Raw genomic sequence first — 21,536 nt, 5'->3', positions numbered from 1 at the left:
TTCACAAGGTTTGGAACTTGTTTCCCCCAAGAATTTCCATGGTTCCACTTCCTGCACAATAAACTCAAGCATCAGTAGTCCAAGGAGTCATATAACATGTATAACGTATATGCATATAGTGATAACCATAATTCAAGTAAATTTTCCTGTTTATTCCCATTTAAATCATCCAAGATGTTAGAATAACAAATCTGCATAACATAAGCCGTCAAATTAACATCTATCTACATATCACATTAAATCATCATGATCAGATTAAAATTTATCTTCCTATTACATTAAGTCATAATTAACAAATTATTATTTATCTGCATTTAAATCATAAATCAACATGTTAAAATATTACATCCTACAATATCCATTCCTGTCATAGTAGTCAAATTCATTAGTCATCAATATGATTTATCAAAAAATGGAGCCTGATATAAAAGTGTGTAAAGTGCTATTATGGAATCAAAGTGGGGCCTTGCACCACATTTTATCCTCTTAGATCAATTATCCCTCACAAAATTACTTAAAATATTCAATCATCATAGAGAGGTAAGCATAATAGAGTTAGGAGTATAACTCATAGAAACACTCAACTAGCTAGGATGTAACATAATGATGTCAACATATGTTCAAATCCATCATCAAGTGAAAGAACTACATCCTATGTTTCCAATGTACTTTGAATAATAAACATTAGCATTTTATTACCATCCAATATTCTTATCTTGCAAACACTTCTTCGTCTAATGAAATTTCCATATGCAATTTGTAGTGATTCTGTTTTTTTTGCCCAAGTAACCATATGCATATTCATACAAGTAAACACTATCTAGGAAAATTTTAGCATTTGGTTACCATCTTTATATTATTAATTCATAGCTTCCATAATGGTATAAATCAACACCTTTCTAAGGAAACTCCCTCGTGAACTCATATGTTTCCAGAAATAACTGTAGAGTACCTAAAATATAATTTAAATTATGGCATCTCATCATCATAGTATGGGTTCAATTGCCATTTCCCAAAACATTTATTCGGAGATAAATCAACTAGGATAACTGTTCATAAGACGCACACATAAACCTAAGTGGAGAATATAGTTTCAAAATATGTTTGATCATTACATACATGTAAAATTGGGTCCTTAGTATATTTTATAATTATAAACACTACTGAAATAAGACATGTTCCTTCTAAGTTTTTTAAATATCCAAATCCCGAATATCTACAAAGCAAGTAGCCTTACCATTTCTTCAAAATTTAAATTTTCTAATTGAAATGATTTAGAACATGAAATGGAAATCATTAATCTCATAAATTAGGTCCTAATGTGTGGGCCATTGAAATGCATATATTAGCATGATAAATCTTATAGTCTCAAAAGTGTACCATAATGTTGAACTAGAAGTATCACAATACAGATGTATCATCTATGCCATGACAGTCTGGGGTGAGGCCTCACACACTTTTGCTTATTGTTTCTCAACTTTATTATACCACAGAAATGGCAGGCTGAGGACACAAGATATCACATAGATAGCTATAAAGTAGAATATGAACTAGGCAAATCATAGTTCCAACAGAATTAAATAGATTAAAAACTCACCAAAACCTCCCCTGATAGGCGAGTTCTTATGGAGCAAAACATCTACCAAGCCTCTACCAAAAACTTGAGTGAGTTTTTTAAAAAACCATGTCAATTTCTTGGTGACAGGCTTGTCAAGAAATAGTGAATCTGTATAGAAAACTTGCCAACCATAGCAAAAAGACAGTCCGTGGTGATTCAAGGCATAAAACAAGTACATTTTTCAAAGTTTCACTCTTTTATCTCTCACTCCTTCACACATTGACAAAATTTCCTGCAATTGTGGCATTTTGAACAGGCTTTTAGTTTTCACGTGGTGAGTTTTTTGGAAGCATTTAAAAGGTATGTCTGAATTTTTTTTGTGTCTGAGAGTTTTTGTTTTCCCTCACTCCATTTTATTATTCTATTGTTTCCTGCAGTATTTTTTTTTTTATAAAAGAGTTTGCATTTGATTATCTTTAAAAAAATGCTTATGAATAGGTTTGAAACTTTGAAATTCAGTTGTTTGTGTAAGGAATGGTATTGGGAAGTAATGTTGGTGGCAAGGCAAAGGATTATACTCACAAAAATGGAACACTAGGGGGATAAGTATGACTAGTAATTTGCATTGTAATCCGAGGACTCGACTCCCCCTCCCAAACCTTGAAGTACCCGTCCCCAAGACGTCCCCACACCGGGTACTTGAGTACCCAAGCACCCCACCTCCACCATTCAATAACCATGCTGCTACTGGGATGGGTATTTGAATTTCTATATGAATTTTGATTTTTGAATGTCACTATTGGGTATGTAATATGTTACTTTGTTGAATGTTTGATAATTGTAGTTCATGTTGCAATTTTGCTATGTTCAAGTATTTTAATTTGGTATGTTGTACTAAAACATCATCTCATAACTAGCATTTCAAGTTCTATGTATACTATACAACACCCCTTCTTGCCCCGTCCTCTCCTTGCTGTCGTCCCCCCGCTGTCCCGCAAATGAGGTCTATTTTCCCCACATCCCAAAACTTGTCCCAGCGTCCCACCATCCCAACGTACCCCAGTCTTGGGGTTACACTAGTAATTTGTAATTAATATGAACAAAAGATGAGAGAAGGCATCAACCAGCTCAAATTGCATCATGCAAAGGTGCTTGGAAGAGATGTTTCACTTTGTGCACTAGAAAAAAAATCAATACAATTGAACATGGTAAACAAAGAGGAATCTTCATGTAGCTTAACAAGTCACCAATCTTCTTAGAGTAGAAATTGCTTACACCAATAGATTTAGTTAGTTGTATGCATTGCTCCATCCCCCTCCATATAGGTTCTATATCTAAAGGCAAAAAGTCCTCTTTAGAGGATGGATGTGGGGCCCCATTTCTCAAGTTTATAGGCCACTGAATGAGATACAGATCCAGATATTCTAGCAGCAAACTTCTGGAGATCAGCCACTTTAGAAGGGAAATTAATCTAATAAATAAGGTCTAAGAAGAAAAGAGACAGAAGAAATAATGAATGGATCCAAACAAGGGCATACTTTAAGCTTATCTTCAGAGCAGAAACAGGACCATTATGATCAGCAACATACACTTCGCTGGTCACAAGGACTTGGTCCCTCTTTATAATCCGCCTTCGAAAAGCCTCACTCAGAGCATCCCTGAGGGCTGGCTGTGTGCCATAAATACTTGCAGTGTCAAAATGCCTATAACCTAATGATGTACCAAGCTTATCATTCTCGTGATCTCAAAAAATCACCCTTCTAATAATCCTCCAGGCTTTTTGCATACATTGAAAACAAAAATGATGATAAGAATCTACCTTAAGAGTTGTAGAAACAACTTGTTTTGTCCGATATATATTCTGAGGTGAAGCAACAGTATCGAATCCAACACGCAGCATCTCCATTCCTAAATTGAGCTGTGAAACCCTCCATGCAATATGTCTGGTTGTATTGGGGATACGGGAATGATTAATTAATGATAGCAGCACCCGTAACCCATTGAAACCCTTACTAATAGCCAACAGCTCTGCCCCTTTGCCCAAGTAGTTTTGTGACACAATCTTTCAAATCCGTTGCTTGCCAATCTGCATTCCCTTGTTTCATGATGATTGGTGTTTCTATAAACAATTCCATGGCCACTATCGAAGTCACCAAGGGCAAGGTGCAGTAAGTTCTTCGCATGGACGTGAAGGTAAAAGGGCGAAGGGATAAGTTTTAACTTCATGCCTTTCCCATCGTTTATTGAAATTTAAAAATGCATTTTTAGTTTGTCTTAATTTTTAATTTAAGACCATTACCAAAGTTATATTTTTTAATTTAAAATATTTAGAATAATATTTTAGTATTTAAGTCAAAATTCTAATTTCATCTTAAAATAATGTCTTAAACTACATGATTATGTAGTAGTGCTAATGAATCAACACCAACTTCAATTTATGGATGTGTGTGTTTCTGCGTATGTGCATTAGTTTCTGTGTGATCTTTGCTACTGGCATCAATGGTCAATAAGATTTTGTATAAAAGCTACCAATATGTGATCCACTACTGCAACTAGCAACTCTATGTTCTTCTTACCTGGGATTTCTTTATTATTTATTAGTACCTAAATGCACATTACAATTTGATCTAGCTAATTTGATCTAGCTATCCTTCTGATGCAGGCTAGCATCGTGTTACTCTTCCAGCACATTTAATCCTCTTTGCCAAGCTATATTCTTAAATATGAAGCTATTAAATTTTTAACAGCTTAATAGAGGTCATTTTTCAAACCTAAATAGTTTCAATTCAAAATATAGCTGGCACATGCATGCAACATATACCAAGCCCTATGTTTAGCTAAGGGGAAGACAAAGAGAGAAAACTAGAAGTAACTAGACGGACCCTCAAAGTGTAATGCTTGGCTAATGATGCCATATAAACTCCTACAAATGCTTAACAATCTATTACAGCCAATCTCACCCCATTCTGGTCTTAATCACATTCAACATTTTAGCAGCAAAGATCTAAACATATACTCTCCTCTGATCTTTGCTAGCTCAACCTAAGGAATCTTTTCAAATCAGCTATCTACAACAACTACCTCAAACTCCCTACACTCGGCCATCGAGAACTACTACTAAAATTTCCTAGACTCAACTACGTGAAACAATTATTTGAATACCCTGCCTGCATAGCTGGGACCAACAATTTAGTTCATCAGGGTTACTAAAGGAGTACTCACTCATTCAAAAATGTCAAAGATTTATTTGTCAAAATAACCCTTACTTGATTTAATGATGTTTATCAGTAATCTAAAATTTTAGAAGAACTACTCAAAAAGTACTTCAAAATGCTTTTCCTCACACATATCACCCACCTGAATGTTGGCATTACACATTACATTTTTTAAACAATAATTTCTGTTTTGATATTTTAACAACCATTATGGATAAACCTGCGGAGATCAATAAGCACTGGGTCTCAAACAGTCTGTGAGGATAGAGTCACATTTCATAATTTATTTATGTACAACAGCTTTCAATGTTAGACATGTCGCAACTGAAAAGTTGTATTCCCTTCTGCACCAAAATCCTCCAAAAAGGCATCCACTTAATAACAGTGACACATTATACTTGTAATGAGGAAAAGAGATAAAATTGCCTTGCCTGCAATATATATCAGGCTAAACTAAAATAATATTGAGCAATAAATCTAACTACAACTTCACCTAGTAAACAGAAACTATGAAGTCCTAAGCTCCAATACAACTTACGACAAGATCAGTAACATCATATTCAATAATCTCTGTTTCTGACAGAGAGCAACCAAGTTTCAGAATATCTTCTTAAATTATAACCTTAGACACCAATTCGTGCCTCTTGGGCTTGGAGGCAGAGGTGGATTCCGGCGCGGATGCATCCAAATGCTAGCCGGAAGCCGCTCCCAGCCAGCCAGATGCGCACGGATGTTAGTTTTTCCGAGAGGATCTGCTGCAAATGTATTAAGCACTGCCATGATATTCGGTATGTGTTTTCCAAATGGCAGCGACCTCTTATATATATAAGAACACGAGTAAAGAATAGACACGTCCTTTCATGGGACATGTCTGTTCGTTAACATAATTAGGTACAATTTATTCGGGTGAAGCTACTTGACATCAACACTCCCTCTTAGCTAGGGAGGATAAACACAGGAGATGTATTACACCATTGGTAATATTAGATATGGCAAGAATATATCTTTGATTAGATGATATCTATCATTTTGATATCACAGTTGATATTACGAGTATTGGCCTCCCAGAATATCAAAGATATTCACCAAGTACTCAAAAGGTTTTTCACATTTGATATCAAGAATATTGGCCTCCTAGAATATCGACATCTGATATTCACCAAGTACTCAAATAAAGTTTTGATATCACATCTGATATCAAGAGCATTGCCCTCCCAGAATATCGTAAGATATCACCAATTACTCAAAATAAGGTTTGATATCAAGAGTATTGGCCTCCCAGAATATCAATGATATTCACCAAGTACTCAAGTACTCTTTGAGTAATGACCTCTGAGAATGTTGAGATGCAAGACATTCACCATATACTCAATTTGTTTGATCTCATAATACAAGTTATTGTAAGATTGTCACCTTACAATAACTTTGACAAATACAAGTGACATCATTTGGAAGTCATCACTTTTTCATGATGTACACAGGGGGTAGGCCCATTAAAATCACATAGTCACGAGGTATATTCATGAATCACAATCCTCTTGACTACTACAATTTATTGATCATAAGAGAATCCATCACAGCATGGTTACTCTCTCTGAATCAATATGATTGAGATCACCAAAGGTTGACTGAATTCTATCACCTATCTTCTCCCTCTCTTCCAAGGTTTCTAAAATATCAACCTCCCTCTGAGTCTCAATCTCCCTCTTCTCCTGCAATAACATTCTCGGAGGAAAAGATCAAGGCACATAGCTCTTATAAAAATAAGAGAGAAACTACAATAATAAATAATTTGCATTATGATATAAGATCATCCCAATGTAATATAGATATAGATCTAATTTAATACAAGTTATTGTAAGATCATCACCTTATAATAACTATTGCAAATATAAATTGAACATATTCCATCTTCTATATGTACTTTTATCTATATTTTTAACATATTATTATTGTCAACTCAATGGAAATTATAATACAAACTATAGTTTAATAACTAAGAATTGTTATTATTTATTTAACTATAATGGTATATCCCCTAATTACATGAATTTATTTCTAATTTTATCCCAATACTATTTATATCCCATAACATTAGAATTAATAAGACAATGCTATTAATTTCAAATAAGTATAACCTAATATACTTTTATACCTTTTCAATGTGATGATTGAGATCATCATACATAATGGAGAGTTCAGGTGTAAAGAGTATGTACCATCGAATAAATTACCTTGCCCAATTATGTGAGTCCACCAAGTCATTTCGTCTTGACCATCGCCTTCTCAAATGCACGAAGCCCTTGTGTGGTTTAGTGTCTTTTCTCTGTCTTCGTTTGAGGGCATCATTTTATAATGTATAAGTGATACATCTATTCAATGCTTTACATGTGGGTCACGAGGTTTCTAACGTTGTAGATATTGGAAAATCTATACAATTGATCTCCTATATATTGTTGGGTGCCCATCTCCTTAATACCCTTGTTTTAGAACTAAGATCATACTCCAAACAGTCGAGAGAACCAGAAGGCGTGAGAAAATTGGTTTAGTCACATCTTTCTTTATTTCTTGTACTCTATGCTCGCGCTTGGGGACATAAAACATAAATTTAGACAACTTCTGTATTTTGAAGATGGACTAATTCTATGCATTCCCTTACATCCCGTAGTCATCCAAGGACTTAGGTCATTTGTTTGCAGCTTTTCTCATAATGAAAATGGTTTGCAAGTGACAAAGACAAGTAATCTATCGATCTCAAAAATTGTTCATATTATGTATAGTCCATTTATTAACCATTACTATATCATTTTTGACATTGATAATGGTCTATTGTCGTGTAGATGTCCTCAATTCTTCATGTAATTTGTAGACTCTTCTTGCCTCCTGTGCCCTTAACAATCCCTCTACATTTGTAGAACATTAAAAATTAAATTGCAATTTGTGACCATGCCTATAATCTCCATTAATTCCATTATATATCTACACCCTCTTAAGTAATATGTTTTCCAATATTGTATTCCATACGCAGAAGCAGATAATATAAAGGGTGCTACCTTGCATGTTATAATCTCTGTAATTTTGTGGAGTTGAGAAATCATTTATACAATGATTCAGGAAAATGATCGTTTTCTCCTCTATCAGACCATTGCTATTGAATATTTCATAGAGATCAACATTCTTCAGTTTTCTTCATTCCAAAAAGATTTGTCCTACTCTGATACCATGTTAGTTTTTCCGAGAGGATTTGTTGCAGATGTATTAAGCACTACCATGATATTTGATATGTGTTTTCCAAATGGCAGCAACCTCTTATATATATAAGAACGTGAGTAAAAAATAGACGCGTCCTTTTATGGGACATGTCTGTTCGTTAACATAATTACAATCTTATAATGAATTTTATATATATATGCTACGATTTATCCAAGTGAAGCTACTTAACATCAACAACGGAAGCCACTGTGGCTTCCGGCCGGCATCCAGGCGCCTCCACCAGCCTTCACGGGCCCAAACGGCTGAAAAGCCTTTTTTGTTTCCTTTTTTGCCAGTTAAGACACCTTTAAAGCACATGGGGAATCACAATTTTCGACCTAATATTTGCTTCTAAACCTTAAAACAGCCCTAAAAGAGGCCATTCAACCACTTTTCAGCACATTTTGTTTACAGTTAGACTATTTTCTCATTTGCTCTCCAATTTGACATTTTGAAGGCAAGGTGATTAATTTTTTAAGATGTTCATAGGACGAGATAGATTCCAAAAATGAGCTTTAACCATCAAAGGTAAGCATTTGATCCCATTCTTGAGTTCTTTAAAGAAGTTTATTGAAATTTGGATGATTTTTTCAAATTTGTGAAGAAATTTTTCATGATTTTTCTTGTATTTTTGAAGAAAAATAATAAAGAAACAAGTTTAACTATCTATTTTTAGAGTTCTGTGTCATTTGTTTGCACTTGTATGCTTGATGTTCATAGAATTTTTCTAATTTAAATTTATTTAAGTTCTTATTATAGGAATATCAAGAAATTATATTGTATAGTGCAAGAATGATTGTCACTGATGGTCAAAGTTCAGTAGGAGGGCAAGGAGCCAATAGTTTTAAAATTGATGTAGGACCTCATGTATGGAGAAATACCACAAGAATGCCACAAGTTTTTGGAGGTGGCTCATATATTTGGAAGTGTAATTATTGTCAGAGTAATAAAGGCAAACCATTCAATAGCTCATATTCTCAGGTCAAACTTCATTTTATCGGCCCTACAGGCAAAGGATTTTCAACGTGTAAAGGCAAGAAGGGAGGGGATTGTCTAATGCACAAATAGCTTCATTTGTAAAAGAAGAAAAAGTTGCTGATAAATTGTTAAAAAGATCAAAACAAAGTTTTTATCAACCTCCATCCTCAAAGGAAACAATGCAATTACCCACAGAACTAATTGTATCCTCCAAGCACCCATTCTTGCAAGTACCTATTGAGAGTGGAAGAGAAAGAAGTAGAAACTATTGCCCGCAAAAGAGACCATTGGACACCACATTTGAAATGGAGGCAAGAGAGCTTGTTGATCAAGCCATTGCACAATGCCTCTATGCCAACGGTCTACCTTCCAAATTGGTGAGATCACCATATTGGAAGGAAATGGTGGCAGCTATAAATAAAGCACCAACTGATTACACAAGTCTCAGGTATGAAAAGATGCCTACTACTTAATTGCAAAAGAGAAGGCGTGTGTAAAGCTATCCAACCAATTAGAAATTCATAGAAAACTTTGAGAGTTTCTATTGTTTTAGATGGATAGTAAGATACGAGAAACCGGCAATTGATTAATGTGATTGCCGTGTCACCCGAAGGGAAAATATTTTTTAAGGCAGTTGATTGTGAAGGGGAAGTGGAAGATTCACAATTCATTTCCAAAATTCTCATTGAGGCCATAAAGATGGTGGGTAGCGAGAATGTAGTTCAAATGATTATAGAAAATGCAAAAACTGCAGGGGTGCAAGTGCTTTGGTTGAGGGCTGGTATGACCATAATTTTTGGACATCCTGCATTGTACACTACCTAAACTTGGTCATGCAACAAATTGGCACCCAAATAGATTGGGTGAAGCAAATATACCCAGAGAGAGAGGAGATACAAATGTTTGTGACGAACCACCACATGTCACAATCCATATTCAAATCATTCTCCAATTTGGAGTTGATGAAGGTAAATTATAATTAGTAAATTTCATTCATTTATTTAATTTGAATATATTTTATGTCATGTTCAATTATCAAATTGTATTAACTTTGCTTAATATTTATTGACATGTTATGATTAACTTACATAGGTGGCTGAAACCCGATTTACATATCATACTTTTGTTATAAGATGACTTGTCAAGGTGCAAGGGGCACTAAGCCAAATGGTTATTTTGAGCCAAAGGGGTATATGTGGCTTCAAAGTTAGAGGGGGCATGATCCAGGTGGATCCAGAGAACCTAAAAAAAGTCACAGTCTCAAAGTCTCACAGAATCAACATCATTGACTAGAGTTCGTTAATACGACCTTGGCGAAACTTGAATCACATCGAAAAGAGGTTGTGGAGAAAAGTTATGCTTGGTCAAAGTTCGGGTCAAACTGGCGAACTAGAGGTTGACATAATAAAAGAGGTGAAATTTAACCATCTCAAAAGTGGTCAATAATGGGTTTCAAATTGAAGAGCTTTCCAACGGCATTCATTTCATCAGAAACGGAGTTCATATGTGGAAGTTATAACAATTTGAACCTAGAAGAAAAAGGGAAGTAATGATGACATCAGCATCCTAATCAACAATGTGACGTGACATAAATAGTGAGATGGCATGTTCCAATCATCTTATGACATGTGTCATTGTGAGCTATTAAAAATAATACAATTAGTACCACTCCAAGGTAGGCAATTTCACTATAAGGTTAGAGTTTGGTTGCTAAAAAAGAGGTTCGAACTTGCAACCTTACTATTACAAGCGCACCCCTCTACCACCATGCTACGTGGCTGCCTTTGCATTGCTAATGCACAAAGTGTTAATCTAACACTACTGGCAGGTTTAACAAGTCTAAAAGCCACACAATCAAGATTCGAATCTTAACAATTCTCATGCTATTTCCAATACCGCTCACAAAGATAGGCATAAATTCTGCGATTTTATAGTGCATAATATAGTATTTGTTATTTCTTTGCATGGTGATCCGACAATGAAGAAGTTTAAAATATATTTGAAAGGCTTATTTGTGAGGCTCGATTCATATGAGCCAAAATTATAAGGGGAAGAATATATTTTATAGATTAAGAATATTAACGGTTTAATGTAAGCCATATATTTGAAAGGGGGAGTTTATTTTTAATATATTTGGTTGTAAATTTGTTATTTAGTTTACAACCAAATATGGTAAAACTGATGTATAAAAGGGGCTTAATTCCTTTGTAAAAACAATTAGTGCTTGGGAAAAAAATCATTTAGAGAATTTTTGTACAAAGAATTTTTGAAAGGAAGGAATAGTTATTCCTTGTGAGAGAATTTGTAAGCACAAAGGTGTTGTATATTGTCTTCAAGTGCGTAGGAGAGACTGTGAATGCTCGAAGCTTGGAATTTGAAACAAAGCAAATTTGCTTGGCAAATTTAATAAAGCGGTCCCCAAATTGAGAAGCGGACCTGGAGACATAGTCTTGACAAGGCGAACTCCGTTATCAATCTCTTTCTTATTCTCTCAGTTTTTCGAATTTATTTATTATTTTATGTAATTAAACACATTGTTAAAATCAGTGTTTTAAGCTTTAATCTTCTTGTAATTTCAACGGTAGCTTTAATCTTCTTGTAATTTCAACGGTTTAAAGTACATACCACGCAATTACTGCTTGGATCAGGGATTAAATTTGTATTTTGGATTAAGTTATAAAATTTGTATCAGAGCCTATTTTGCAGAAAATTGCAAGTGGTGAATGTTAACTAGGTTGAAGTTAAAACAAGGAGAAGGTGAACTTGCAGAGTTCAATCTAGAGATTGGAAAGAGAACTTTTTCACGAATCATGGCATCTCAACAAAAACTTTCCGAGTTTGACGCGGAAGCCTTCTAGAGATCTTTTGTGGAGTTGAAAGCTTTGGTGGACATTCTTCTTCAAGGGAAGCATGAACGACAACTGAGAAAGGCGGTCAAGGCTAGGAAGAAGGAAGAAGCTAAATCTTCATCCAAAGATGAAAAAAGCAAAGGAGTAAAAGGTGGTAATGACCCTCCTGACCTCCATCTCCATCCTCTTCATCTTCTTCATCCTCTTCTTCTTCTTCTAAGTTGTTTACTTCTTCTATAAAAAAACATGTGAAGACACCTTAGTTAAAACTTGATGTGAAGTTTGATTTGCCTATATATAGTGGCAAATTGGATGCCAAAAAACTAGATAACTGGCTTAAGCAGATTGAAGTGTACTGCAAGGTTCAAAATATTTTGGATGATTCTTCTAGAATCCAACTAGCTACTCTCAGAATGGGAGGTACTGCATTAGTCTGGTGGGAGAATAAGATCCAGGATGTTCTTGCTACAAATGGTAAAATCATTTCATCTTGGTATGAATTTACTTCTGCTTTGAAGAAACAATTTTATCCTTTGGGTCATATGCAACAAGCCATTACGGATTGGCAAAATTTGAAACAAGGTAAAGGACAGTCTGTGCAAGAGTATACACAGGTGTTTAGGAAGAAGGCATTAACTCTTGGAATTCCTCTTTAAACACAAGATACTTTGTTAAAGTATATAGGTGGAATGCATTTTTATTTGAAACATACAATATTGATGTTTAGTCCTTCTAACTTTGATGAAGTGTGTGTTCAAGCAACCCATATTGAAGCAAGTGGAGGAAACACAAGTTTCAATTCAAAGAAGGAATTTATTCCTCCTGAAGGACACAAGAAGAGCAAGAAAGCAGCCACTGTGAGGAAAGACGGAGGTGAAAAGCCTACTTGTTCACATTGTCAGAAGAAAGGGCATGCAGATGCAAAGTGTTGGAAACTAAATCCTGAATTGAAACCAAAGAAGTTTACGAAGGATCACAAAGGAAAGCAAAAGACTACAACTGTGTTCAAGATCTTGGATTAGATTCTGATGATGAAACAAAAATATCAGTTGTGGGTTTAAAAGGTAAAGCTTTTGTTGATTCTACCACTAATGTTTCATGTTCTACTTCCAAAAGTCATGATGTTTCTGAAGATAGTAAAAGGTGTGAACTTTTTCATATAAGGGTGATTTCTAAGAACACTAAAATCGACACATTAATAGATAGTGGATCCCAAGTTAATTTAATTTCAGAGGAAGTTTTAATTTCAGAGGAAGTTGTTAAACAGTGGGATTGGAAACTAAGCCACACAAGAGAGCTTATCCTTTAGGTTGGGTGTGCAATGATAACCGATTGTGAATAACCAGGCAATGTAAGTTAAGATTTGCAATAACATCCAAATACATAGATGAGGTTGATTTTGATGTGGTTCCACTTGACATATGTGGGATTGTGTTGGGTAGCCCATACTTATATGATAGAAAAGTTATCTTCTACAAGGAGCATCAGAGGTATCATTTGTTTAAGGATGGGATTGAATACATTGTAAAGGCTCATCATATGAAGAATGAAGGATCAATTGTAAATACAGGGCATTTGAAAATGATTGTAAATGCAAGCAGTAGACTAACTCTCATGTCTGCCACAACAAGTGAGGATCAAGTGCAAGCAGAATCAAGTCTTCAACCAGTGACGGTAAAAGAGGGTTTGAATGATTCATTTTGTAATGGTATTCCTATGCAGGAGATCTAGAGAGTTGATACTTTTCCTTTTTCATCAATTTATTCAGTGTTGTTGCTTCTTTTTCTACTAGTTGGTATTATGCAGGTGATGGATGCAACAATGAATCTTGGTGGATGTATGGTTAATTGTGTCAACAATGCTATCTCATTTTTGTGTGTGTTTATGATGAGTAAGATATTTAGAATTCCAGCAGGTTGTACAAGTAATACTGGACAAGTGAGGCGAACATGCCCTCACTTTCATTCTATGTAAAAATAGACTTTTGGAGGTCCAAATGCTTCTCGATGGGGAGGAATGATCCAGGTGGACCCATAGAACCTAAAAAAAGTCACAGTCTCAAAGTCTCACAGAATCAACATCATTCACTAGAGTTTGTTAATACGACCTTGACGCAACTTGAATCACATCGAAAAGAGGTCGTGGAGAAAAGTTATGCTTGGTCAAAGTTTGGATCAAACTGGCGAACTAGAGATTGACATAATAAAAGAGGTGAAATTTAACCATCTCAAAAGTGGTCAACAATGGGTTTCAAATTAAAGAGCTCGCCAAGAGCTTTCCAACGTTATTTGTTTCATTAGAAACGGAGTCCGTATGTGGACGATATGACAATTTGAGCTTGGAAGAAAAAGGAAAGTAATGATGACATCAACATCCTAGTCAACAATGTGACGTGACATAAATAGTGAGATGGCATGTTCCAATCATCATGACATGTGTCATTGTGGGCTATTAAAAATAATACAATTAGTACCACTCCAAGGTAGGTGATTTCACTTTAAGGTTAGGGCTTCGATAAAGCCCCCGCCTACTGGGCCGGCGAGAAAGCCCGAACCTAAATGTGCTACCGTGTTGGGTGACGAGAACGCGCTCTCTATGTACGGAACACAATCTGTCTTATTACAAGCGGTCTCCATGCAGGTGCAAGACGTCTTCTGGGTTTAATTGCTAAAAATGAGGTTCGAACTTGCAATCTTACTATTACAAGCGCACCCCTCTACCACCATGCTACGTGGTGGTTAATCTAACACTACTGGCGGGTTTAACAAGTCTAAAAGCCACACAATCAATATTTGAATCCTAACAATTCTCATGCTATTTCCAATACCACCCACAAAAATAGGCATAAATCTCGGGATTTTATAGTGCATAATATATTATTTGTTATTTCTTTGCATGGTGATCCGACAATGAAGAAGTTTAAAATATATTTGAAAGGCTTATTTGTGAGGCTCGATTCATATGAGCCAAAATTATAAGGGGAAGAATATATTTTATAGATTAAGAATATTAATGGTTTAATGTAAGCCGTATATTTGAAAGGGGGGAGTTTATTTTTAAAATATTTGGTTGGAAATTTGTTATTTAGTTTACAACCAAATATGGCAAAAATGATGTATAAAAGGTGCTTATTTCCTTTAGAAAAACAATTAGTGCTTGGGAAAAAAATCGTCTTGGAGAATTTTTGTAGAGAGAATTTTTGAAAGGAAGGAATAGTTTTTCCTTGTGAGAGAATTTGTAAGCACGAAGGAGTTGTGTATTGTCTTCAAGTGCATAGGAGAGACTGTGAATGCTCAAAGCTTAGAATTTGTAACAAAGCAAATTTGCTTGGCAAATTTAATAAAGCAGACCCGAAGACGTAGCCCTAACAGGGCGAACTCTGTTATCAATCTCTTTCTTATTCTCTCAGCTCTTCGAATTTATTTATTATTTTATGTAATTAAACACATTGTTAAATTAAGTGTTTTAAGCTTTAATCTTCTTGTAATTTCAACGGTTTAAAGTACATACCACTCAATTATTGCCTGAATCAGGGATTAAATCTATATTTTGGATTAAGTTATAAAGCTTGTAAATCCTAATTTACAGATCAGGGCACAAAAGGTCAAGGCATCGATCTTGGATGACAATTGGTGGGCTCATGTGCAATTGGTATTAGATTTCACGACCATATCATGATTGTAGTCTACTTTGCTGATTCAGATCAGCCTAGTTTAGGGGATGTCTATGATGGCATGGAGAGTGGTAGATACGGTAAAACTTTCTATACAAACACGAGGATGACCCCAAAAAACGTAAAGTCTTATACAATCAACTTGAATCAACATTCATCCTCGTTCAAAAAAGATGACTACCCCATTGCACCTCCTTGCATATTCCTTATCTCCAAAGTACTATAGCGATTTAGTACTTGGTATGCCAGATTGAGTAGCACTATATGCACATGAAGAAGTTGGTAGTGGGTGCTACAAAGCTTTTGCAAGACTCTTCCTAGATGATGGCACTCACAAAAAAGTTAAGACAGAATTTGGGTTATTTGCTTCAGGAGCAAAACTTAGTCCTCTTGCAATAAAGGACTAGTGTGACATGGGAGCTATCACATGGTCATGTCTCTACCATCAACAGTTTAAACATCTACAACCCATCACACTCAAAATCCTCTCACAAGTAAATTTTATTTGTTTTCTGTTTACCACATGTATTCTACAATTCTTTAAATTGTTTTTCATTTTTATGTTTACCTTAATAATTAATTTTGTAATCGTGAACATTGACTAGGTTGACAGTTATTTTGTTACTAACGGAATTGGAGTACATACTCCTTTATCCACTTAGTGAAGTGTAACCTATTGGACTCTAAAAAAGATAAAGACTTGGTTTACATACATACCAACTTGCACCTTTTGTCACGTAAGGAGAATCACTACAAGGAAGGGGCGGCCAAGCCTTGGGATGTAGAACCTAAGTGTGCAAACTTGGATGCAACGATTCAATATCTTACTACAATCACAGACAATGATGTTGATAACATCATGACACATGGTGTATCTAGGGCAAGTGGAACCATTTTCGGTTCAAATGATCTTGAACTTGCAGTAGTTGGAGATGATGATCTATATTTTGATTTTGTAATTGTGATGATTTGCTGATTTGTATTGGAATCCTGAGCATAGACGTATATGATATGTTATATAATCTTATTGAATATTTGAATATGTATTGGTGAAGTCACAAGTTATCAAATGTTTTAATTTTGTATATTTCTTTCATTTTCTTGCATATACATAGTATAACTGTGTGTGTATGTGTGTGTGTGTTTGCATCCCCCAAAAGAAATCTGCGCATCTGCACACCTGCTTTCCTGCATTCGCATCCGCATTGGAATCAGTCACTAAGTTCATAACCAATATTTTGTGCTACTTATGAGAGACAAGAACTTCACACGGGGACAATTAGTTCAATGCCCAAACCAACTACTTTTTGCTTTTGAAAGCTTTTATAAGTTATATCACACAATTATGAGGCAGAATTACATCCAGAAGCTGCTCTTTAGAAAATCCCAAAAACAAAATAAATCATTTTTTCTGCAATCTCGTGTTACTAACTGAAAACATGGTGTAATTTTGATACCTAAAAGCAACAGGTTGAAAAGTGGCAAGGGGGGGAACCCATTATCCATGATCTGCTAGAATGTAAACCTCCACCTTTGTTGACAAACAGTCTACAGACTGCAAATGGTCTCTTCTTGGTGCTGCTTCAGTGATACCAAGCTGCCTTTCAATTAAGAGTAAGACTATCAAGTTCTCTTTATCATCTTATATTGCTGAGCATTTTGCAGAAGATTTTCTTCTATCCGCTGCCAGTTTCAACAATAAATAATTTGCTGTATTCTTTCAAGAAAAGGTATCTTTGAAGTATCACAAAATCTGTGTGCCAAAAAAGGGGTTGTATTACAGAGGCGGTCCTTTTATAAACATTCTATGCTTTACACAATTTAGGCCAATGGAAAAAACGAGCCGAGTTATCTAGCCATTTATTCAGTCCCAAGGTTCCTGTGCGCGAAAATTTCAGAACACGTGAATGATAACAGAAGCATCTACCCAGCCGACAGAATTACCATTTTCCGTAATTTAATAATTAAATTTATAATTGCCAGTGTGATTTTCTATTTTTTCATTTATAAATAAATAAAAGTAATAGGAAATCAGTCAGCTAGTTAGCCACTGGCAATGATAAATTTAAAAAAAATTAATGAAATCTAATAAATCATAAATACAAGTAATTAGATTAAAATAAAATTCAGTTGTGAAGACCATAAAAAGTTAGTATGTAATAAAACCCTAAGAATGACAGGTATAAAACTGTATTGTTTAGTTCATATGAAGATCACATCATAATACTTACACATCGTTGATCAAAGAATTCTGGCTTCAAAAACCAGTCTTTGGATCGGGAATATCAAATGAACTTCACAAATGTCAACAAGTGTGTCAATCCATTCACAAAGTGGTTCATGATGAAAATGAGTTTCATAAAAAATTTAAAATATATAAAAGTCCTTCCCGAGTTCTCGCATACACATTTGTACCAATGCTCAATCCTACCAACAACAAAGTGCAAAAATGAAATGATTATAAATTTATAATGATTTATAATATAAAAGGCCACATGTTTGTCCATGCTACTTCATTCCATTCCCTGGAATCATATACTCAAAAGCCCCGCATCACACAAATTATTAAGATCATCCATAACTCATGAGCTCTGTATAACAAGTGTAGAGTGTATTTCCTATTACTTACTCTTATAGATATACTCAGTTCAAAGCATGGACTACAGAACAAGCATCTTTCAAGGATAATAACACTGTTGCATATAGGGTTAAGTTATCTCAATGATAAATCAATATGTTGAATGTAAAATTCTGAGGCTTCTTGGCACGACTAATCATTGTTCCTGGAATAAGCACTGATGGTTGATCAAGTTTGATAAAAGGGCTCCTCGGTATCACTAAATGTTCATCCTGGAGTTCACTGAAATCAATCAATTAAACTGTGATTGATAAAGTCAATGCCACTGTGATTGATTAAATCTTAGCAAAAAATAAGCTCACTGTTGTTCCTGATTTATTAACATACAAGGTGATTGAAAACTTAATAGTGAACTGATGTGAGCAACGAACTTCAAGACATCAGTTCAGATAAATCAACAAGACATAATATTTGAGAAAAAAATGCAAAAGCTTAACAACGAGGCATCTCTTATAATGTTTTCATAATATAAAGATACAAAAATGGATAACAAATGTGTGCAAGCCGTTCAGCACAGCAAAGCACAAATGCCCTACAGATGATCAAAACTGAAATACTTGCCATCCATTTTGAAACCACACAAACTATTCTTTGTTTCAAAAGGCAATGAACCTTAGGATATGAACGACCGAATCAACATCTTTAACAGGGATTGCAAATTTTTTACAAATATCCATTTGAGGAATAAGATCAAAGAAGCCCTGCAAATCTTAGCAAAAAATAAACTCACTTTCCCGACCCCTAAAAGAACACAATAGTCTTACATTAGAGTTTTGTCCTTCTTCTTTTTATTGATGGAATAAGATTGTTGCTCTTCAATTGCAGCTTCTGCAGATTTTCTGCTGTAATGATCGTCACCCTTATTGACAGGAAGCTTCCCTTGTTCTGATTTTCTAGAGCTTGATAATACCAATATATTACCATTATCGTCATCCAGGCGATCAGAAGACCTTGGCTTTCTCGATTTTTTATGTGTGGAATGCGTCTCTTTGAACTCCAAATCCGTTTTTTCCTGCATATTTCTTAAAACTCCGTCATGATTTTCACTGTGCTGATGTTTCTTTTCCTTTTTTCTCTTTTTCTTCTCTAATTGCCCACTAGTCTCACTGCCACATTGATTCAGTGCTGCTGAAGTTAACATACCATCACCTACACGAAAACCATTTGTCATTGGCGCATTTTCAAGCTTCTTCTGAACAGTAGGTGTGGCGTATGGATCGAAGTCTATCTTTTCCAGTCGTCCGGCATCATCTTCTTCATACTTTCTTTTTTTGGTGGACTTTCTAGCATGTTTATTATCCTTAGTTTCTTGCTCTGTCGCATTCACCTCTTCTGTATCATTTGGATTACTATCAACATAATGTTTAGAAGATTTTTCTCTCTTTTTCATGTGTTTCCCATCTTCTGTAACAGGTGTTTTGAAGGCACTTGGTTGAGTTTGGGGTTCCTGCCCCTGTCCTGATCCTGATAAACCCTCATTAGGGTTTTCGGAATCAGTGGCGGCATAAGATTCAAATATCCTATTTTTCTTTTTGGATTTCTTAAGGCTTGAGTGTGCACCTTCTCCCATAGACTCCAAAGAGCGAGCAGCATTCGTTAGAAAGCTCCTGATAGAATCATCGGTTGCTCCATCGCTGCACATAAAGCGTCGTAGAATACGAGCCGCCTTGGAAGTTGAACATGCTTCGGAGGAAAGAATCGAACCCCTAACCAACCGCATTTTGATCAAGGATAAACCCAATAAAAAATAAAATGGATACTTATTTTAAATCTGTAAATACTGATATATGAAGACTGAACCCTTCTTCGTCTTTAGCCTACTGTAAAATCTAAACTTGCTTAGTAGAAAACATATAAACAGCTGGACAATTTGAAGCATTTGCATTGACGAAGGTGCTGGTCTAGACTACCTGTTTTTTGAAACCCTAATTTTTTTAGTTGAATAACTCGTGCTCTAAAACATTTTAGAAATATCGAACAATGCAACGAGAGTTGCTTCCTCTCTCTACGGGGGAAATTTGCTGGGTGTGCAACTTCGTATGGAAACCACCGTGGTTTTTTGCGTCTAATTCTAGTTAAACTAGCACCTTCATCCGATGGAGCAAGAGGTATGCTGATAGTGGTGTAAGTCTATAAGATGGTTCTTTGCGTATATTTTTTTGTCGGATATTTAAAACAACATGAAAGGAATATAAACATCAAAAAAAATAAGTTAAATATTTTTAATTTGACATAGTTAATTATTAAATTCAGCATAGTTAAATTCATTTTCTTAAATCTATATGAGAAATGTAGAAGATCAAAGTACAAATCCAAGATAAAAATCACAATATTTGAAAATTATACATTTGTGGGTTACTTTATAATCAAAGTCTAAAGAGTCTTGTTTAGAGTGGCTTCTTATTTGGATGAGCGAGCTCGTCCATTGTCACAATGAGGAAACCTTTAGTTGTTATCATGGATTTTTTTTAATTGCTTGGTCATAATTTGCATGTTCACGAGATTTTTTTAAATAATTTAAAAAACAAAATAAATCATAATACAATTATTTTCCTTCATTTTTTATTAATTAACAATTTGGATGAACGGTGGTCCCTCCACAGAATTTGCATAAAGTTTGTACCATTCAGTTTGACATCCCTTTTAGTTTCATCAAGTAGGTTCTTTAAGAAGTTCTTACTTAGTTTTGTGAAAGGTTAGAAGGATGTTCCAATTTGTCGTTAAAGATTGCCAAGTTTCATTAGGTTACAATTAACATATTTATAATTCAAGTTGTGTACATAAAACATGCTACCAATATTTCTCTACAAAACACATATTTAAATAAATAATCAGTTTCATTCAACATAAACATAATAGATACCCACAATGTAATACAAATTAGACACAATAGAAATATGGTAAACACCAACATTAATATTTGACATTGGATATATGAAAATAGATATAAATTAGTAAACTACATCACATCGTCGCAAGATGCATCTTTTTACCATACCTATAACACACCAACTTTATACATTACGGATAGGAGGAAGGAGGAAAACATTAACCTTTTCAACAATTCCAAGAACAACCTTCTTGATGGATTTAGGTTAATAAAATAGATTTTTCATCAGATTCTAGACTTGAAGGACAGGATGACAAGTGTTGAGGAGCGGGTTAGTGGGAATAAGAACTAGGATGTAGCTAACTTGGATAACACCTCCATTGGCTCCTTAATTAATTTGGCCACCTTCTATAGAATGGAAGCCCAGATGATGGAGTTGGAAAACAAAGTCCAATAGTATTGAAGGTACCCCTAGGAGATTAGCTAGACAGAGCTAAATTTTTTCGCAAAGCCTCAAATGAACATATGAAGATTTTGATCACT

At 34.9% G+C, this 21,536-nt stretch overlaps 1 protein-coding gene across 7 annotated transcripts in view; it reads right to left on the bottom strand.

Moving 5' to 3' along the window:
• Nucleotides 1-20,264, bottom strand: part of LOC149530822 (uncharacterized) — a 116,212-nt gene extending 95,948 nt beyond the window's left edge. For 5 of the 7 annotated variants that reach the window (XR_016358860.1, XR_016358858.1, XR_016358859.1 and 2 more), the window contains exon 1: nucleotides 18,928-20,264. Coding sequence is in view for 3 of the 7 variants with exons in the window: in XM_089810443.1 (XP_089666569.1) it covers nucleotides 18,928-19,883 (956 nt within the window). In the remaining 4 variants the exon portion in view is untranslated. Of the gene's footprint in view, nucleotides 1-16,500; nucleotides 16,714-16,982; nucleotides 17,405-18,927 lie in introns of those variants that run through there. The other 2 variants (XR_016358857.1, XM_089810444.1) reach the window with 2 other exon arrangements.
• Nucleotides 20,265-21,536: the final 1,272 nt, after the last annotated feature.

The sequence above is a fragment of the Cupressus sempervirens genome, chromosome 11 (genome assembly GCF_028749045.1).
Source record: "Cupressus sempervirens isolate cs-2001-9-10 chromosome 11, ASM2874904v1, whole genome shotgun sequence".
In the NCBI taxonomy this organism is placed as follows: Eukaryota; Viridiplantae; Streptophyta; class Pinopsida; order Cupressales; family Cupressaceae; genus Cupressus; species Cupressus sempervirens.
Note: the sequence above shows the minus strand (reverse complement) of the source record. Positions and strands in the feature narration are given on the sequence as shown.